Below are 20,664 nucleotides of genomic sequence, written 5' to 3' on the forward strand. Positions count from 1 at the left end.
ACACACACACACACACACACACACAGTGAGTCACAGAAGGGCATGCTGCATATCCAGAAAGGAAACATGATAGCTCTTCATTCTTTCACCATGTAATGTATTTGCTTCACTGGAGGGTGGATATATTCATTGTTATCAAGGTATCTGAAATACATACATTACAAATAAGGGAATGAATGCGGACACTCTTGTTCAGTGACACGGTTAGTACATGTTTATTTTATTGAAAAACATGCTGCTGTTGCATGATGATATAAAAATAAAATAGATATACAACAGTCAAATGTATTTAAATTACTCTACACTTGTAAGGAACTGGTAATTTCTTCTAAAGTAGAGCTTATGATCCAGAGCACAACCTCATATCTGTAGCCAACATTTTCTCTCCAGAAGGCAGAACAACAAAAGTGTAGGCAGTTGAAGAGGCTTGTGTGTGTGTGTGTCTGTGTGCTCGTATGAATGTGTTTGCATGCTGGAGGTATCGTAGTGTGTGTGGGAGGCACTGTGTGAGTGTCAGCATTTTCTACACAAAAGTTGAAAATCCATTTCTCCTTTCCATTAGAACTGTAATAAACCCAACTTCCTTCAGTAACAATAACTTAAAGATTCTGCAACAACATGCAGTTTAAAAATTGTATTGCTAACTTGATGAAAACAAATCTAGTTTAATGTTTATCATGCTGATCAATCCAATCTGCATCTTTTCTAGCCTTTAGAGTCTGCTTTACAGTAAAGTTTTGCCAACCACCCATTCAAAGATGGTGGGTCGCTCTATTATTTTCCACCTTATTTAAAAGTGCCTAGAGATGGCGCTAAAAAAAAAATGGAAATAAATAATGAAAGTAATGGCAAAATGTTTGCGTCTAATCAGGTTTGCGGCTAATCAGAGTGTATCATTTTTTCAGTTTGCTCTGTGCAACAACTCGCAAAATCCTTTTGCTTTATAAAAGATAGTGATAGAATTGAAGTAGAAATGGAACATTTGATTGAGACTTATGTTTGAAAGAAAAGGCAGGGAGGAGAGGTAAAGAGTGGCCAATCAGGAGGCAGGCAGAAGAAGTGTAAATATTTGAAAACAAAGTCCCTTTATACAGGTTAGTTCAGGAGTTCATTGTTTTAGTTTTTTAACCAAACCTGTTATCTGGTGACACCAGAGAAAATACTCAACAGCCTTGGAGATGATGGAAACCAGTGAAGAAGATGGAGAAAGAGAGAGAGAGAGTGAGAGAGAGAGAGAGAGAGAGAGAGAGAGAGAGAGAGAGAGAGAGAGAGAGAGTGCTTCAGCAAGCTGAGGACACCTGGTTCCTTTTAGGATTGGCCCCTTCATGAGGCGTCTGCCCCCAGAAAGGTTGGGTTGACAATGCAGGAGTTTTGTCAGGAGGCAGAATAAGGAGATGAGTGTTTCTAAACTGTGTTGAGATGTTTATTGTTCAAGTTTTTAAAACATTTAAAATTATTACATACTTATCAGAGAAATGTTAAACAAACAGGGAAAAGAACAGTGCTGTTCACAGGGCCTTTCATACTATAGTTTTTGGATAAATATGTTATTCTCTCCCCCATCGTCTTCAAATGACTCCCAATCTCCTGGAATCTGAGTATGCAAGTTGTTTTAATGATACTGTAAGCTGCATCAGGGCAGACCTTTAAACTCTGAGAATAGAACCATGTAATTCTTCACTCTGTGGTACGCTCTGGAGAGGCGGTAATTGAAAACTTGTGTCCTCTTGAAAAATATGGGTTTATTGGAGAAGGCTCGTCAGCCACAACCACATATGGCACATGTCCCAACTCTGGTGCAGAATCACCTTTCTGAAGGTCTCCCAAAATCTCCAATGTACAAGGAGAAGGGGTCCTTGTAATTGTTGTATCGTGACTCGGGAGGTGCCAGTATCACAATGTAATCACCGGTGCCACGTGGGAAATCGCATTTCGAATCTCCTCCCAGTATTCATCCAAAGTTCCATTTTCTGGACGTGGCATGTGGGCTTCTTTCATGTCTTCCCAAATGTCATTGCAGGTGTCCTTCACTGTTTGTGCCACAGTTAAGATACCAAGTTGAAACCTGCTGTGATGTAGTTTTCACTAGTGCTTAGAAATCTGCAAAGACATGATGAGAGTGTTATTGTAGTATTCTTTTTGTCTGTATTGCTCAATACTTAGTTAATATGAAGCTTAGCGTAAGTTCAGTGAGGAAGACTTAAGCTGCAGACGATCGGCTGATCGTAAAGGAGCACTTAACCTGCATAGTGATCAGGTGATTGTGGGTGTTCTTAAATGTCCAATCAGGTCTGGCGCGGTCTTTTCAGCGAATCATTCAGCACCTGTCAAACCTGTCTCTTCTCTTCCGCAGTCAGGCGTCCTTCAGTGACGCGCATAACCCCTCCTCCACCCCAATCTCCTCCAGTCTCCAGTAGGATATTCATCAACCTCACCTGATTATATGCCTAATCTCACATCATGTTGGCCGCAATCATGGACCTTGATGAGGGATCCCAAAGTGTCAGTGGATCGTGATTACGGCGGTACCCGATCACGGTGGGAGCTGATCGTGGACTAAAAAGCCACAAACTGCCTGACAAGATACCTATTAATCATGGCATCCATTGCACTTCTGTCCGTCCTGGAACAGGGATCCCTCGCATGTGGCTCTTCCTGAGGTTTCTCAGTTTTTTTCTTTGTAAGAAGGTTTTTGTAGTTTTACCTTACTCTTGTTGAGGGTAAAGGGCAGAGGATGTCACAATTGGCGAAGTCCAACAGGAAAATTCTCATGAATATTGGCCATCCAAAACTGTTGTTTGACTGAACCACCACCAGTGTCTAGACCCCGGGGGGGTATTCCTGCTCGATGCTCTGCTCCACCCCCTTCCAATCCTGATGACATCTCACAGGGGTCTAAAATGCCAAACTGTAAAACATTCATATCTTCTGTGTTTGCTAAATAAATATTGTAATTGGAAATCAAGTCTCCTGATTGAAATGGTAACACACACATACTGAAATTCATGACATAGATATCCATTAACCATTTTGCCCATTTTCTTAAATTGAATTGCAAACACAATCTTTTGTTGCCTCATAAATACATAGACCATTTCTTAAAGTACGTTTGACTTCAAACTAAATATCATCATGTTACAGTTTTAAAATATTCTTGTACTTACACTTCCTGATTTACTAAGGGAGGCACAAAGCAAATGTTGTCTTGTTAAAGCAACACAAGTTTTTATATTAATGAGTTACAGCTTAATAATAATTTTGATGGTACACAAACGTAATATAACAACATGTCTGTCATTGGGTCAGTGCACCCTAGACACCTGGATATTGTAGCATATTTCACTCGTTGGCGAACGCTAGAAAAAGGGCTTAGGATGCAGGACAGATGCCAACCTAAGGAAGTCATAACCTAAGCTTGATTGCTTTGTCTTTTCTCTAGATTTGATACACTGTACATTATGTTCTGGCATCGATAACTGCGTTGTGTTGCTGTGCTAGCTTGTTAGCTTGTATGCTACTGTTTTACTCTGAGTTGAGTGCAGTGAATGGGCAAATGTTAACTGCCACACCCCAAAGCCGGCTCTGCTTCTGAGGTTGCTGGTTTTTTCTCCACCAGGTTGTCAATAAATGCATGTATGAACATCTGTATGCATGACCTGCTCAGACCACGTTTCTTATTTACGACAGTGAATTACGCTTCCCACCTCTAGGGGAAGGCGGTGTATAGCAAATCTTTTCTTTTTTTAATATATATATATTTATAGGGCTTTTTATGCCTTAAATGGATAGGACAGAGAGTAAGCTTTGAAGGAGGGACAGGGAGAGTGGGGGAGGACATGCATAAATGCTGCTTGAGGCCCTGCCTCATTGGGGCGGCAGCTCTAACAGGTGAGCTATAGCAAATCTTGCATACAGTATTGCATTTCTGAGAGCACAATTGTCCTTAGGATTGTGTTTGTTTATTACTTTGGGTATTTCCTTCTGGTAACCATCAGGGAACACACAATTTATTTTTGAGTATAATGCAATACAAGTATACACATTGATAATACAATTTACTTTCAATTAACTTCATAGGCTCACAGTTTAGTATTTTATGCAGTATGTTTAAGAATGTGCTGTGCTCCAATTCTACCAGTGTGCCATTTCATAGTTTTGAAGCAGTTGTAGAATAAGAACAACCTCCTCCTCTCTCCATTGTTAAAAGAATAGTTTCACCCAAAAATTATAACTCACTCATTATCTACTCACCCCTATGTCGATAAAGGGGTGGGTGATGTGTTTGAGTCCACAAAACAATGCTGGAGTTTCAGGGCGAAACAGTTTTAGTCTTGTGTTGTGTCATCCAAGTGTTTGCAAGGCACGACATTCATATTCGACTCGAAACAAGGTAATTTCCACTGTGTTGGTAGACGTAAGCTTTTTCGACGGCTCCTGAATGCACCTCGGGGAAAAATATCAGAGGACAGTAATGCTTTGAAATATGGTTTAAATGTCCTTGTCATGTGTGTTTTGTTGACTCAACACTTCACCCATCCATCCATCGGCGTAAGGGTGAGTAGATAATGAGTGAATTGTCCTTTTGGGGGAACTATTCCTTTAAGTGTATTTGTTGTTGAAGTAAACAAATGAAACAAATGTTCACAGCTGGAATTGTTCACAAGCAGACTGGACTTCTCAAATTTTATACTGAAGAACCTTACCTCAGAAATACAGCTAGCCGCCCATCCAGAGGAGTGGGCTCTCTGAAATTACTCCTCTGTGTCTTCATAATTGGTGCCAGCTGTTGCAGGAGTTCTTCAAACACGATGACGTACATCCTAAAATAGGTCCTGAACCAAGTAGTGAAACTCAACACGATCTAATCAATGTCGGATGTATCCAGGGAGTTAGTTTTCATTTCGTTTTGCTTAGTAAAAGGAGCACCAGATCATCATCGCTTCATCATTTTCCCAAGGTGTGATTTTTTACTGTGCATTGCTTTTGTAAAGGATGTAATATGGCTAACAATCTCAGTGTACAAGCATGTCAAGTTGCATGCCTTGTCATATCTAAAATAACCTTCACCTGACCTGTATAAAGCCATATTTATAACTCATTGAACTTTACCAGATAAACGGCAATGGCAGATCCCAGTAACCATCCACAGTAGACATCGACAGGGTGGTTTCTGAACTGGGTGATCCTGGTTAACCCAGCTAAGATGGCCAGCATGACGGAGGAGAATACCAGGAGAGGCTTCAGCAACTTGGCAGAGTCTGTCAGTACAGTGTTGAAGTACATCTAAAAGACACAGTTTCGCGTGTTATCTTTTACTGTTGGTCAATTTTTATGTTGGCTGAAGATTTTACATGAGTGTGTATGTTAACCACTTACTGAGATGTAGACAGCAGCAAAGGCAGCCAGAGTTGCATGCTGGGAAGGAAACGACTTCCTACAAAGAAAAAAACACAGTGTTCTTTATGCTAATTATCATGTTCAGACAGCTAAGGACAATACTGAATATGCATCTTCTACAAGGAGGTGACTTTCAAAGAAACTTGAAGGTGTGGGTGTAGCAGCTATAGCACATGTTTAATTTGCAAATTGTCTTGATCCTGCTGATAACATATTCTCAGTACTACAGGGAGAAGGAATGTAACTCTAAAGAACGAAATATACTGAATATAAATCAAGATACCAGTTTGTACAGATATGTACATTACAATATAACAATGCTGCGGAAAGTCAACATGTTTGTCTGAGTTTAGGGCATGGCTATACGATCACCCTCTTCTTACCTGAGTTTTTCCTTCCTCATATCAAGCACACCTAAGATCAATCTGCCTCACTACCACACCTGTTTCCTGCTGCATATAAAGCCTGGTGCTTCTCTCTAATCATCGTCAGATGGTCCGCAAACCCACAAGTTATTCAAGCTCTTTATTTTGTTATTTTTGGAAAGTTTTGGACTGTTGCTTACTTTATCTCTCCTGTGCTCACATTACCAGTCCAATCCCTCCATTGGTCTGTAGCACACTGGAGGTGTTTTTTCTTGTATTTTTGAGGGCTCAACTGGAACTGTCGCTTTTTGGTTACTTGAACTTTCCGGTTCACTTTTTACTCTGAGTTCTGCATCTTGTGTCCTGAAATCTAGTAACTATAACAGATTGTTTAAATAAGGGAGTTTTAAAGTCTAACACAACTACCAAACAACTGACAACAAACAGTAATTTATATCTGATTATGTAAAGAATTCACAAAAATTACACAATTACCAACTGCAATTATTAATTAAATTACTTCAAATTCTAATTTGCTTACACATTTACATAAAGAAGGCTAATGATAATCCTCTTTACGTGACAGAAAATACATCATTTAATTAAGCAGAGAAAGCAGTGTTTAGAGATTGAATTACATTTTTTAGGGAGCTCAGGATGACTGAAAATGGCTTCTATACTCAAGATGATTTCAAAGAGAAGAATAAGAACATCTCATTCTGGTGTGTAGGAAAGCACAGAACAGTGTGTCCTGTTTGTGTCAGAGGGTTTAACTGAAGCATCCACACTGCCTGAGATGTGTGCAGTGTACAGTACATCTCTCTGTTAAACTATCTCTAAAGCTTTTAGTGTTGAGGAGCACAGTGGCCTCAATTATGTACAACGGTGATCCTGTGGAACCACCACGACTCTTCCTAGAGTTGACCATCTGGCCAAACTGAATAACAGGATAAGAAGGCCATTGGTCAAATAGGTGATTAAGAACAGGTTTATCAAAAGTAACATCTAAACTTCTCTACAGAGATGCAAAAACCTCTCTAAAGGACGGGCATCTCAGCAGCACTCCATCAATCAAGACTTCATGGTAGAGTGAATCGATGACAAATGGCCTCCATTTATATATATCACTGTTCTAGTCTTAATGACCACTCCATGTTCTTCATACTACAAATGCTATTCAGCCATTCACACATCTTTCCACAAGCTCTTGTCTATCTCTCATATATCCAACACTGATTACACAGCCATCCAGGGCAATTTGAGTTTCAGTGTCTTGTCTTGACACTCCCTCCTGAGACATGGATGATTTAGAAGCCAATTTGAGATAACAATATATGTGACAGGAGTTTACCAAAGGGCATTTAATCCACATTAACTATGTGTCTCTCAATAGGACGAACATTGCCAGCTTTAAGTAGTTTTGGGGCAACCCCAGAGAGAAGGCCAGTTATCAACGACACCAAGAAATACTCACAACAGTAATGAAACAGCATGCAGTTCAGTGAAGAAAGCCAACTGAAGAACATAAATACAGTGCCATCTGAGCGCTTAAGCTTCAGGCAAGATTACTAAAGGCATATGTCTGATCTATTATTGATAAGAGCAAGATTAGAGGGGTGGCACAGTGGTGCAGTGGGTAGCACTGTCACCTCGCCTGTTGACATCCTCCGGGTGCTCTGATTTCCTCTCACACTCCACAGACATTAGATGAGGTGGTTCTCAATTATCTTTAGGTGTAAATAAGAGGTTGAACGTTGTCTCTTACAATGACGTTACCAGGCTGAACCCCACCTGTCCCCTAATGTGAGCTGAAACAGAATACAGGGATAAATAATGGATGGACGGATTAGAGAGATTAGCAAAGAGCTGTACCATTAATAACCTTCAGTAATTAACATTAAAGGGCCCATATTTGACACCTTCCTGGGATGTTATTTGAGGTTTTGGTTCCCCTAAGAGGATATATCAGTGGTTTAGAGTCGATATATCTGCTGCAATGTGTATTTCCCCTCCTCTGATTGGCTGACTGCACTTTGTGTTACACGCGACCAGGCCTATCACCGGTCTCATTCTGGCACATTCACTCTGGTAAACACAGCTGAAAGTCACATTGTTATGTTTGTATTTATCTATAGAAGACCAACCATACATTCACAGCTGGTTAAAACAGGATGTTTCTGAACGGTGAGGAACCGTCCTCATGTTTGTTCAAGTCTTAGCAGGATAGTCGTCCAATGTAGGAGTAACATCCCGAGTAACAGTATGAAGATTCAGAACAGAGCTTCAATATGGAATAAAGTCAGAAGAAATAAAGGGTAACCACTGAGCGAACAGTAACGTTCTTAGGAGGAATGTGCACAGACACATTCTCTTCCTCACATTCTCTTCCTTGCATCCCTCTTTGCTGCAATGTTTCTTCAGAGTTGTTTTTTGTGGTTAGCCTGTGGTAGCTAACAAGCTGCTAGCTCAGCAACATGTCTGCTTAGTGTCCGAATGACTCATACGGGGGAGGAAGTACGAAACAAGACGTTTCGATAACACATTTCTTAGAACGGACTTTTCATACTTTGATGGCCCCTTCAAGTAATTTCGGACAGTAAAAGCCCAGATTTTTTTTTTGTACACAATATGGGCCTTTTAAACAAGATAAGCATATATATCAAATCGTAGTTGAGAAGAGTTCAGTTGCTAAAATGTAAACAATGCTCAAAAGCAGATGATGCTCATGAATGACTGGGATTGAGGTTAGATGCAGTTAGCGGCAGTTTGGGAAAGTTTGACATATGATAAGAGCTAGTATTTGCTAAACAAACAATAAGTTTAGCTGATGTAAACCAAAGGAGAGCCTATCCTGATAACAACATGCAGGTAATATTGAGAGAAATAGAAGCCCTGGATAGAAAGACACGTGAAAAGCAAATGTGAGCAATAATGAAGGTTTCAACTACCCTGATGAAATGTGCAGAACTGTGCATTGAGTGGTTATTATTGTAAAAATCCTTAAGAGGTTTGCAGTGATTTGAGAACAGCTAAGAGGCGTTGTTAATTACACACCTATTTATTTTATTAATGCCAATTTATTCTGTCACAGCCCACACACAACCTTATGTTTACTTAATAGAACTGCCAAACCAAACTGGTTTTAACCGAAGTCATATGTCCGTCATTACACCTTGAGGGTTTACAACATCCTGAAGTTATTGCGAGAAGGGGGTCTACCATCTTCTTTTTTTACATTTCCCATAATAACATTAATATTTCGAACTTGTTTTTTTTTACTGTTGCAACATTGTATATCTCCGTGGCAGCACTCATTAATGTCTTCTCTCTTTCTTTCTTTCATTTTTGTCTAACAAAATTGATTTGTCTGTCACAGTCAGAATAACTATTGGCAGCACCAGGAGAAATGTCGCAGCATAGGTGGCCTATTAAAACATCTATACACTTTTTGCTATCCTCTGTAGGCAGAGAATATAGCAAAAATACTGGTGGTTTCTGTTTTGATCAGAACTGCAAGTTCATTTTTCCAACTTCCTAAAGGGGACACTGAGTACTGGTTCAGTTTGACTTTAGGTAGCTCCTCCCATATCCAAGTCTACAAGGAGAGGGGTTGTCAACATTTCCTCCTGACTGTGTGGTTGTAGGTGTTTGCCATGTGTCTTTTGAGTAATGTTCAATGTAAGTAACATTTCCTTCACTTTATTTGTATTATGTTGTATTTAAGAATGAAGGTTATTGGATAATGTTTGACAAGTTTGATCTTATTTGTTAAATATAATTACATGTCTGCTTATAGATAGATAGATAGATAGATGGATACTTTATTAATCCCGAGGGAAATTCAGATCATCCAGTAGCTTGTACACTTAACACATCACTGACATATATACATAAATCACATAAATCACATATATCACATACGGAGAGCATATATACAGATACAGGTATGGAATGCAATGATGTGATTGTGTCAGTGTCCAGTATTTGAAGTGATTTTGTGCTGTAGTGGATAGTACAACAAAATATAAACTGTATCTATATTATAAAAACAGCAGAAATATATATATATAAAAATATATAGGAATATCAATCAATCAATCAATCAAATTTCCAATCAAATTTTTACCTGTATAGCCCATATTCACAAGTTACAATTCTTCTCATGGGCTATAACAGGGCGTGACAAGGCGTGACACCCTCTGTCCTTAACCCTCAACAAGAGTAAGGAAAAACTACGAAAAAACCCTTTAACAGGTAAAAATACGTAGAAACCTCAGAGAGAGCCACATGTGAGGGATCCCTCTCCCAGGACGGACAGAAGTGCAATAGGTGCCACGAATACTGTCATTTCATGCCGGGAAGATCTCTCCCCCCCACTCTCCCTCTGTGTGGCGTTATGAAGCCGAATGGCTCTGGGGACAAAGGACCTCCTCAGCCTTTCCGATGAGCATGACAATGACAGGAGTCTGCCACTGAAAACGCTCCTCTGACCAATGAGAGTTTTGTGAAGTGGGTGGTGCTCATTGTCCAAGATGGACCGCAACCTACTCAGGGTCCTGCTCTCAGCCACTGTTGTGAGGCAGTCCAGTTCAGAGCCAACGACAGCTCCCGCCTTCCTCAACAGCCTATCCAGTCGCCCTGCATCCCTCTTCTTAATGCTGCCTACCCAGCAAACAACAGCATAGAAAAGGACGCTGGCGACCACAGACTGGTAGAACATGCGCAGGAGTTTGTTGCAGATGTTGAACGACCTCAGCCTCCTCAGGAAGTAGAGCCGGCTCTGACCCTTCTTGTAGATTGCGTCCACATTTGCTGACCAGTCCAGTTTATTGTCCATATGGACTCCTAAATATTTGAAGGTGTTGACCACCTCCACACTGACCCCCTCGATGGAGACGGGGAGCAGAGGAGGCTGAGACCTCCTAAAGTCCACCACCATCTCCTTGGTCTTAGTGGTGTTCAGCTGCAGGTTGTTGAGTGTACACCACTGCACAAAGTTATCCACCTGGCTTCTGTACTCCCCCTCCTGGCCATCTCTGATACATCCCACAATAGCAGAGTCGTCAGAGAACTTCTGGATGTGGCATGACTCCGAGTTGTAGTTAAAGTCAGATGTGTACAGGGTGAACAGTACTGGTGAGAGCACAGTCCCCTGTGGAGCGCCGGTGCTGCACAACACAGTCTCAGAGACACAGTCTTTCAGCCTGACGAACTGTGGTCTCTCTGTAAGGTAGTCAGTGATCCAGGAAACTAGGTGGACGTTCACACCCATCTGCAGGAGCTTGTCACTCAGTCGAAGGGGCTGGATGGTGTTGAAAGCACTGGAGAAATCAAAGAACATGATTCTCACAGCACATTTCCCCTTGTCTAGATAGGAGTGTGCCCTGTGCATGAGGTAGATGATGGCATCCTCCACGCCCACCTTCTCCTGGTAGGCAAACTGCAGCGGGTCAAGCTTATTGGCAACAATTGTCTTGGTGGTTTGTTTGGTGCTCCAGTTAGAACCTTATATCCTCAACAAATGGTCCTTCAAGCCGGAGACAGAGTCACACTCCACACAATGGCCTAAAATGGCTGCTTCAGAGACTGATGGCACTAAGCCTGTTAATGAGCCCACTAATGAAGGTCAGGCTCCTTCTGCTCAGTTTTTAGATGGATCCCAAGGTGTAAGAGACTCAACCCAGCCCATTATGGACAAGGCCAGGCTAGAAATGTCTCAAACATTAGCTAAGCCATCTACATCTGCTCAACAAGCAGAGCCTCACCTTTCACATTTATTACCTACCTCTGAGAGAGAGCCCCAAATCACTTTATCATCAGTATCTTGTGAACTATCAGCTAAAATCCTCACCAAGCCAATTAGTCAGGAACCAGGGGCTAGACCTAAAAGGAATCTACGGTCCCCTGCCTATTATGGAATTCAGCCACAGCCAAAGCAGAAGGCTTTCACACAGTCGTTATTAGGGATGGGCATAATTAATCAACGATCGATTAATTGATCATTAAGAATTTCTTCGAGGAGATTATTTTTTCATGGAGAAATTCACTAATTACACATTTGACCACGGGGGGCAGTGTTTGAAAAAAACGCCACAGGCCTACTCAGTTACCTGCGACTAGCTGCGAGTAAACGTGTATTTCCATTTCCAAAGTAAACATTAAGAGGTCACGGCGAAGTGTAGCGTGGGACCATTTTTAGTTAAAAAATGACTTGGTTCACTGCCAATACTGCGAAGCCATCTCAGAGACTGGGGGAGACAAGGAGCCTGCGTTGTCTGACACGGACGAGGGGAGCGCAAAAACCAGAGCCGCGGCCAGGCTAGCCAAGTTAGCACGGAGCTACCTGTGTATCACGGGGACGTCAGTCCCCTCAGGCGAGTTTTTCCGGCGGCTGGACTGACGGTCACCAGGCTGCGTTCGTGTCTGACCTGGGGGAATGTTAACATGCTCATCTTTCTCAACACAAACCCGTAGGCTGGTGCTGAGGTTGTATGTGAGTTACCGGTTATTTTTATGAAGCTTTCTCGACTCGGTGAAAAAAAACCCGAGGCTCAGCTGTGTTTAGTAGCTCCGGCTTCTAGCTGTCGGCTACGCTGCTTAAGATTACGGCAGCGCATATTTTGTTCATCTTGTAATAAAGATCTCAATGAGGAAACACGCTTTGTTTTTTCACTTCAGTGTTTCCCCTACCCTTCTACTAGGGGGGTGCCCTGCCAACAGCACCTCCCGCCCCCCCTGGAAGATCAACTTTATTATTTATTTTATTTTTTATTTTGTAATAAAGCGCCAGATCGCCATAGGAATGTTATGTCTGTCTCTACATGGTCGCGCGTTTAGATCTCGGCTCTCTGTATCGCGCACGGCGGAGTTCCATCCAGATGCGCGCACACACTGACATGTGCGCGCCCACACAGGTGAGCAACCTATCACCAGCGGACAGAGAGCATCTGAGAACATGTCTCATGAACCACCTGAGAAGCAGCTAAAAATATCCGCGTTTTTTAGACGCTCCCAGGTTTATGATAGTAACAGCCACTCTCCTGCGAGTAGCAGCCGGAGGAGCTCTCCTGCTCCGGGTCCAAGTGCAGAGAAGAGCCCAAGTGCTGCACGCCCTGCCCCAGACAAGCATCTGTCCGGTCACCACCGGATGACAGGATTTGACCCACTTTGACTGTTAGAGGGGAAATACTCCCCCTAGCTGTACAAGACTGATCTCGGTAAGATGGCGAAGCGCAGCATCGCGAAATTCTCAAGCGCGCAGGCGCCTGGCTGTTAAAACGGGACGCGCATTTCTCAGCGCCGTTCAGCCCGCGATTCTGCTTTCTCCGCTTGTTGTATTTAACCATGAACGCACCACGCCTCCCCTCCATTGTTGCCAGCTCCTCAGTAAGGAAAGTCGCTATTGGCTCTCCTAAAAGTCGCTGAGTGACAGCATTGCCTAATTTGCAATGGTCGCTGCAATGGTTGCTGTAGTCCATACAAAAAGTGAGAAAAAAATCACCTTAAATATGTTTAGAACTACAAATAAGCTTTATTCTACAGAAGAGTATTACATTCACTAAACTAAAAAATAATTCTGTTTTTCTGTGATAATTATCCATGAAATTCCGAGATAAATTCCCAATGAATAAAAAATGAATGCAATACGCTTCCATATACTTCTGTTGATTCTTTTTTTTATCTTGCCATTGAAATATGCCATCACTTCTCAAAATAACTTCATGACTTTAATGCTGTATCTAGACCCACATCTATAAATACACATTTTTTCCTGTATTATTAAATGTTAGAATATTAAATTGAATCAAAAGGCTTTTATGGGGGTTGGAACTGCTAGCTCTACGTCCAGCCCTCCTCCTTTATCCGGGCTTGGGACCAGCAAAATGATTCAAAAGAGACACTCTGGCAGAGCTAGTCTCCATAACACCAGAAAAAGTCGCTAGATTTGTCGCTAGTAGCTTTCGCCATGAGGATTTAAAAAGTCGCCAGATTTAGCGACAAAGTTGCTAAGTTGGCAACAATGCTCCCCTCGCAACCTCAGCCTGAACCCTTATTAACCCCGCTGCGTCTATTCATAATAGCAACAACATAAACCATATCGATGTTTTTAAGAATCTGGTGTTGGGCAAGAGTCCCTACAGAACTAACCATGTGGTAGGATCCACACACAATGGGTCGTAAAAGCGTGGCCTTTGAGCCAAGATGAAGCCAGCTAAAGTCTCCCTCTAAGATCCAGCATGGAGATTGTATCTTCTGGTGTTAACTTAATCCCTGGGGTCTCCCCAGAAACCCCTGCTCTGCTCCTGGCCGCTCCCACTCTCCTTTGACCTCTGACACTCAATTGGCTAAAAGCCAGCATCATCCCATGACCAGCACCTCAAGGAGGCAGGACCTCTCAGGTAGAACAAAACCACTGAGACATCAATAATCGCTGCCATTTTTTTACCCTGCTCTGAAGACATCACGAGGCCCCTTTGGGGCCTCCCAGCTGTTTTAGTTGCTAAAGGGGGTAACCTTAACTTCTAGTTTATCAGCCATTTTTACCCTGCTCTGAAGACATCACGAGGCCCCTTCGGGGCCTCCCAGCTGTTTCAGTTGCTAAAGGGGGTAACCTTAATTATTTTCTTTCATTTCTTTCATTCTCTTTTATCTTAAGTTTGATCTTACTTTGATAGAGACTATTTTTGTTTTAACTTGAAAAGACCAAACAGGAAATTGCACGCGGAACAATCTCAGACTGTTTCACTTTCCCCACGGACTTTACTTTCCCAACGATCTACAAACGGCTTCCACAGCCGTCCCCTGCAGAAGCGCGAGATTCATTCCACTGAGGAGCACGAGCTCCACATCCCTGAAGAAGAAGGACGACGTTCATCCCGTCGAGGCAGCACGAGAAAATCCGCTGCTTGTCCGGTCCAGCGGCGGAGCACCGCTTGAGAGACCACGTGATTCACTGGCCCGACGCGCACGCACACCTCGAGGGTGGTACAGTAAGAGGCTTTATTGTCTGGGCAGATGTTAATCTAATACGTAGCGTATTGTTTTAATACTTTAATGTATTTGTTTTGTATGAGACCGCAGAGTCTCTAGTGTTTTAGCGGCGATTCGCCACTTCCGGTTTCCGGTTACGGCCTTGTGCCATAGTTTTTAAGCGCCGTGAGCAGCGTCTCCAGCTCATTGTGACCGTTTGAACAACTTTAAAGATACTTTACCGGTCAAACCTCAGCACACAACGCCACTTGGGTGCTGAGTGGTAAAGTAAATGTAACTTGTCTCTGACGGTGCTTTTAGAGAGCTTTGCTCTCTCCTTGTATTCTCTCTCTCTCTCTCTCTCTCTCTCTCTCCTGCTAAACCGACCTATACACACATCCGATCTGTATTTAGAATACAGTTCATGTAACATAGTTAAATCTATATTCAGAGAGGCTGGACACATCTGGAAGCCATGCGGCCGAACGCCAAAGCAGAGACAAAGAATTCTCTTTGTCTGAAAATCCCTTTGTGTAATTCATGTGACCACCAGTGTGAGCTCCGGCCACATGGTGTCATTAACATAGACTCCATTTTGAAGAACGCAAGTTAAACCACCATTTTGAGTCTATTATTGCCACGCCTCCTCTCTCACTCTCCTCCCATTCTGGCTCTAAATTCATAACGGCTCTGCCATCTTGTTTTGTAGTCAATTCGCCATTTTGAGAGTGTTTAGGCCTTGGTTCCACGAATCATGATCGGCCGCCATCTTAGATGTGATGTGACTTCGTCATCGCCACGCCCCCTTCTTTTTCTCTCTCTCTCTCTCTCTCTCGCTCTCGCACACACACACACACACAGACACAGAGACACATTGATAGACACAGACAGATACACACACACAGATACACATAGATGAATACATGTGTTTTCTAAATTGTGATAAGCGGCTGCTGTTGTTATCTTTGAAATATGGGAGTTTGTTAAAATGATGAATCATTAAATAACACTAACTGTATTTCACATGCACACACATAGACACACACACACAGAGAGACACTTTGACACAGACACACACGCATACCATGACAGACATACATAGGTAGACCGCCGGTTTTACATGTACTTTCTGAATTGTGATAAGTGCTGCTGCTGTGTTTATCTTTGAAATATCGGAGTTTGTTAAAATGATGAAACATTAAATAACACTAACTTTATTTCCCCTTTTTAATAAATGCTTTTGTAATTAAAGTATCTGTAGTCTGTGATTATTTGTGCATATGTATGTGATTGCAGCTGGATTATGATTGCCTGTGCTCGAACTTAGAAGCCTTCACTGTTAATTAAATAATTATTAATATTAAATATTGAGATTATTGATTTGACATTTATCATTATGAGACTGATATTTAAAGATTGAATTGTTGGTCCCTGTAACCAGGGTGGTGCCCCGCGACAATAAGCAATGATTACAGATTTGTATTATTCTTAATTGATAATTTTATTGTTTTCATTAATTATTTTAACTATTATTAATGGATAACCGTATCATTTCTAATTAAATGTGTTACTGTTCTTAATTAATAGCTTTATCATTTTTGATTATTTTTAATAAATGATTGTTAATTTAATAATCATATTTCATGATTATTAATAATAAGCCAACGTCAATTCTACTCCTACTATTGCACAACACTGGTTAGGAAAGGGATGACATTACCAGGCAACACTTTAATCTATCACTGCTTAATCTATTCTTATCAGACCATTGTTCAAAACCGGTAAATCTTACGTGAAAACATTTGTAATATAGATCGAAGTTTCAAAACGGTAACCTAACACAAACAAGGGTTATGGCGAAGTGCTCGATTCTAACTAGTCCTGTTTGATTGCTGCGGTAACAGTGATTTCAGGTGGTAGAGAAGTCGTTCAGCTAGTAGGATCTCGACTTTTGTCTTCTTTCACTTCATGCGCATGATCCATGACGCTTTACATCGATTTGAACCACTCTGCTCCAGCGTTTCTATGTTTTCTTGACAGGGCTTTGTGATAATTCTAGTTTAGTTCAATGTACAGTTCGGATATTCAAAGTACAGTTCAAAATCATTAAAATAAACAGAATAACATCATGAATCCTTTAAGTTTTTGAGTCCGTGACTACTACACCCCCCCCCCTCCCCCCCAGCCGCAATCTGCATACTTTCAAACCCCCAATGGTACAGATCTCTTCATAGCTTCTGCTTATGAGATACCAAGGCCCTCACGCCTATCCTGTATTCAAGAGTTGCCGAGAGAGTGATTTTTCCCTCCTGAAAATGGCTTTGGGTAAAATCCCATCTTAATGAGCAGTAAAAATATCAGATCCTTTTAGAACATTATCAGCAACGGGAGCTAAGACATTAGCCAAATCCAGTAGGCATGATGCAAGACCATATTTAACCATTCTCCAAGCACTTTAAGAGAAATATGGTCAGCCAAGGCTGCTAGTTCAGAGTGAAAGTAGAGAAATACTGAATTCCCCTAATATTAACAAAGGTGATGTAGAGGCTGTCCCTAGACATGGATTTGTTTAGCAACACAATAATCCTGGCATTCTGAAACGTACCAAACTTATCCCTTCCTTCACCTTTCAACTTGGCTACAGTCAAAGTCGAAAGCCAAACACTTATCAGAGAGATATTAATAAACTATCACAGTCACAACGATCACTAAAAGTAGTTTTAAAGTCAAAGTGCAAGAGAACCTCTCAAAGTTCAGGGCATAATGTTGTCTGCTGGCATCTTGCAGCTGTAGCTGAGAAATGACAATGAGAGCATGAAAAATCTAGACGCTTCTCTAAACGTCACTATGTTCACTGAATGGTTTAATGAAAATCATGTAATGAACTTCACTAGATCTCAACCCATCTGAGTAGTTCCACAAACTCTAAGAATCTATGACATGGAGCACTGAAACTGTTCTGAATGTCAGTGATGGGAAAACGTATTAACAAACTCTACAGTGGGTTTCACTTTGTCACTCAACAACCCCATTAACCAGTACCTGACTATTTCATTCTAATGCTCGCCTTGAAAATCTACCTCTAAATAATCCCTCTCTGCAATCTTTTCTACTCTCAAAGCTCACCATCGTAGAACATGACCTTATAAATGTACTATGTACAGTGTCCTAATTTTAGCTCACATATTTTCTGTGTTTTAGTAAGGGTCCTGAGAGCAGGTTGGTAACCATGACAACAGCAAAAAATATATATATCCAGTTCTGCAAGATACAAGAAGATCATAGCATTTGTTTGCTAAAACTAGACATTCAATGGACACAAATCCAACCCACCCACACACACATCCTGTAATTCACTCACATCCTGTAGTTCACTCACAAACGCTCCCACACACAGAAAGTCTTACCTCCCAGCGTTGATGAGCCCAATGTCTTGTCCAGAGCAGATATCCTCCAGAATGAAGGCTTCGTCACATGTGGACATGTTAATGTGGGTCAAGTTGGGTTTGCACACATCCAGCCAGTAGGGTGTGTGCTGACCAGTGGAAAGCTGGAGAATGTCAGTTATAAGTGCTGTCACACACAGGCCGAAGATATGGACTCCTTGGAAAATAATACATTTATTACAATTATTGTTGACAGTTATATTAATTTCAGTGTTTCATGCGTTTATTTCTGGTTCTGTGGTTTGTTGTTAAAAACATGCATGTGTGTATAATGAGTCCTCCCACCTATGAAGCGTACAGCTCTGCGAATGTAGGAGTTGAAATTACAGCCTGCAGCATTGATATTGGCCTCAGTCTGTGTGGCTGACGACTTTCTGGACAGATAGCAGTACAGAATGGCCTCTCCTAGCAGGAGCTAAATACAGACAGACACAGAGAGGATTGATGACAATGCACATCTTTGTCACCAGATACATTAACCTCACTGCAATATATTAGTGTGTTTACTGTTACATCCTGTTGCGACTGCAAACATTATACAGACTAGTGCAGTGCCCGTTCTACTCATGCCAGACAGGCAGACAGACAGGCATTTCTAGAATTATTAGCCATATGACATGATCTTAATCTCTATTTAAACCAACAACCTGTATCTTAGATCCCATTCCTACCAAATTACTTAAAGAAATTCTGCCCCTAATTGATAGTTCGTTACTTAACATTATCAATCTGTCATTATCATCAGGTTATGTACCACAGTCTTTTAAAATAGCTGTCATCAAACCCCTACTCAAAAAACCCACCCTAGACCCAGAGGTTTTAGCCAATTACAGACCAATATCTAACCTCCCCTTCATTTCTAAAATCTTAGAAAAAGTGGTAGCCAATCAGCTGTGTGAGTTTCTCCAGGAAAATAATATATATGAAGACTTTCAATCGGGGTTTAGAGCCAATCACAGTACAGAGACCGCCTTGGCAAAAGTCACTAATGACCTTTTAATAGCCTCAGATCAGGGACTTGTGTCTGTCCTCGTTCTGTTAGATCTCAGTGCAGCATTCAACACAATTGACCATCAAATTTTATTACAAAGACTAAAACAGTTAATTAACATTAATGGAACTGCCCTTAACTGGTTTAAATCGTATTTTTCTGATCGCTCCCAATTTGTGCAAATTAATGATGAGTCATCTGTGCGCACCAAAGTTAATCATGGTGTTCCACAGGGCTCTGTGCTCGGCCCAATTTTATTCTCATTATATATGCTTCCACTAGGAAACATTATCAGGACACACTCGGTAAATTTCCACTGCTATGCGGATGACACCCAGTTATATTTGTCAATAAAACCTGAACAAAGTAATCAATTAACTAAACTTCGAACATGTCTCAAGGACATAAAAACCTGGATGACCCGCAATTTTCTCTTATTAAACTCAGACAAAACAGAGGTTATAATACTTGGCCCCAAACACCTTAGAGATGCATTATCTAATGATATAGCTGCGCTAGACGACATTGCCCTTGCTTCCAATGAAACAGTCAGGAACTTGGGAGTGATCTTCGATCCTGATTTATCCTTTAATAGTCACTTAAAACTAATTTCTAGGACCGCTTTTTTCCACTTGCGTAATATTTCAAAAATTAGACATGTCCTTTCACAAAAAGATGCAGAAAAACTAGTCCACACCTTTGTTACATCGAGACTGGACTATTGTAATTCATTATTATCAGGCTCCAGCAGGAAGTCGTTAAAGACTCTACAGCTTGTCCAAAATGCCGCAGCACGTGTCCTGACGAGAACAAAGAGAAGAGAGCACATTTCTCCAATATTAGCATCGCTACACTGGCTTCCAGTTAAATCTAGAATAGAATTTAAAATTCTCCTCCTCACCTTCAAGGCCCTTAATAATAAGGCGCCTTTATACCTTAAAGAGCTGTTAATACCTTATAAACCCACTAGAGCACTCCGCTCCCAGAATTCAAGCCTACTTGTCGTCCCTAAATTCTCTAAAAGTAGAGTAGGAGCCAGAGCTTTTAGCCATCAAGCCCCTCGGCTGTGGAATAATCTACCACCTTCAGTTCGGGAGGCAGTCACCATCTTTTCGTTTAAAAGTAGGCTCAAAACCTTCCTTTTTGATAAAGCTTATAGTTAGAGCTAATTAGTGCGCCAGAACGTTACTTGTTCTATTTTGTGACACATGACACACGGAGCTTCTCTTTCCAGCTTCTCCTTCCTCTTCTCCATCCCTATCCCCCTTCCCCGGAATCCCTTTGCTTTATCACCCGCAGATCCAGGGCCTCTGTGGCCGCACCATGGATTACGGTTTGTGGATCGCGCACCGGGGGTCGCGGTGTTGGATCCAGTGTGGCGGATTCTGAGTCATTTGGGCTGATCGTGGTGCTGGTGGCGGACCCTGTGTCGCGTTGGCATTGGGCACGGGCGGTGGACCAGGACCGCGGTGGTGGCTTGTGATGGGTCCTCCTG

At 41.7% G+C, this 20,664-nt stretch overlaps 1 protein-coding gene across 1 annotated transcript in view; it reads right to left on the reverse strand.

Moving 5' to 3' along the window:
• Window positions 1-20,664, reverse strand: part of plppr4a (phospholipid phosphatase related 4a) — a 59,562-nt gene that overhangs the window by 14,330 nt on the left and 24,568 nt on the right. Inside the window, exons 3-6 of the mRNA XM_062403634.1 lie at window positions 18,464-18,593; window positions 18,140-18,335; window positions 5,377-5,434; window positions 5,110-5,283 (exon numbers count right to left, since the gene is read on the reverse strand). Of these exons, the coding sequence (XP_062259618.1) occupies window positions 5,110-5,283; window positions 5,377-5,434; window positions 18,140-18,335; window positions 18,464-18,593 (558 nt within the window). The remainder of the gene's footprint in view (window positions 1-5,109; window positions 5,284-5,376; window positions 5,435-18,139; window positions 18,336-18,463; window positions 18,594-20,664) is intronic.

The sequence above is a fragment of the Platichthys flesus genome, chromosome 14 (assembly GCF_949316205.1).
Source record: "Platichthys flesus chromosome 14, fPlaFle2.1, whole genome shotgun sequence".
Lineage (NCBI taxonomy): Eukaryota > Metazoa > Chordata > Actinopteri > Pleuronectiformes > Pleuronectidae > Platichthys > Platichthys flesus.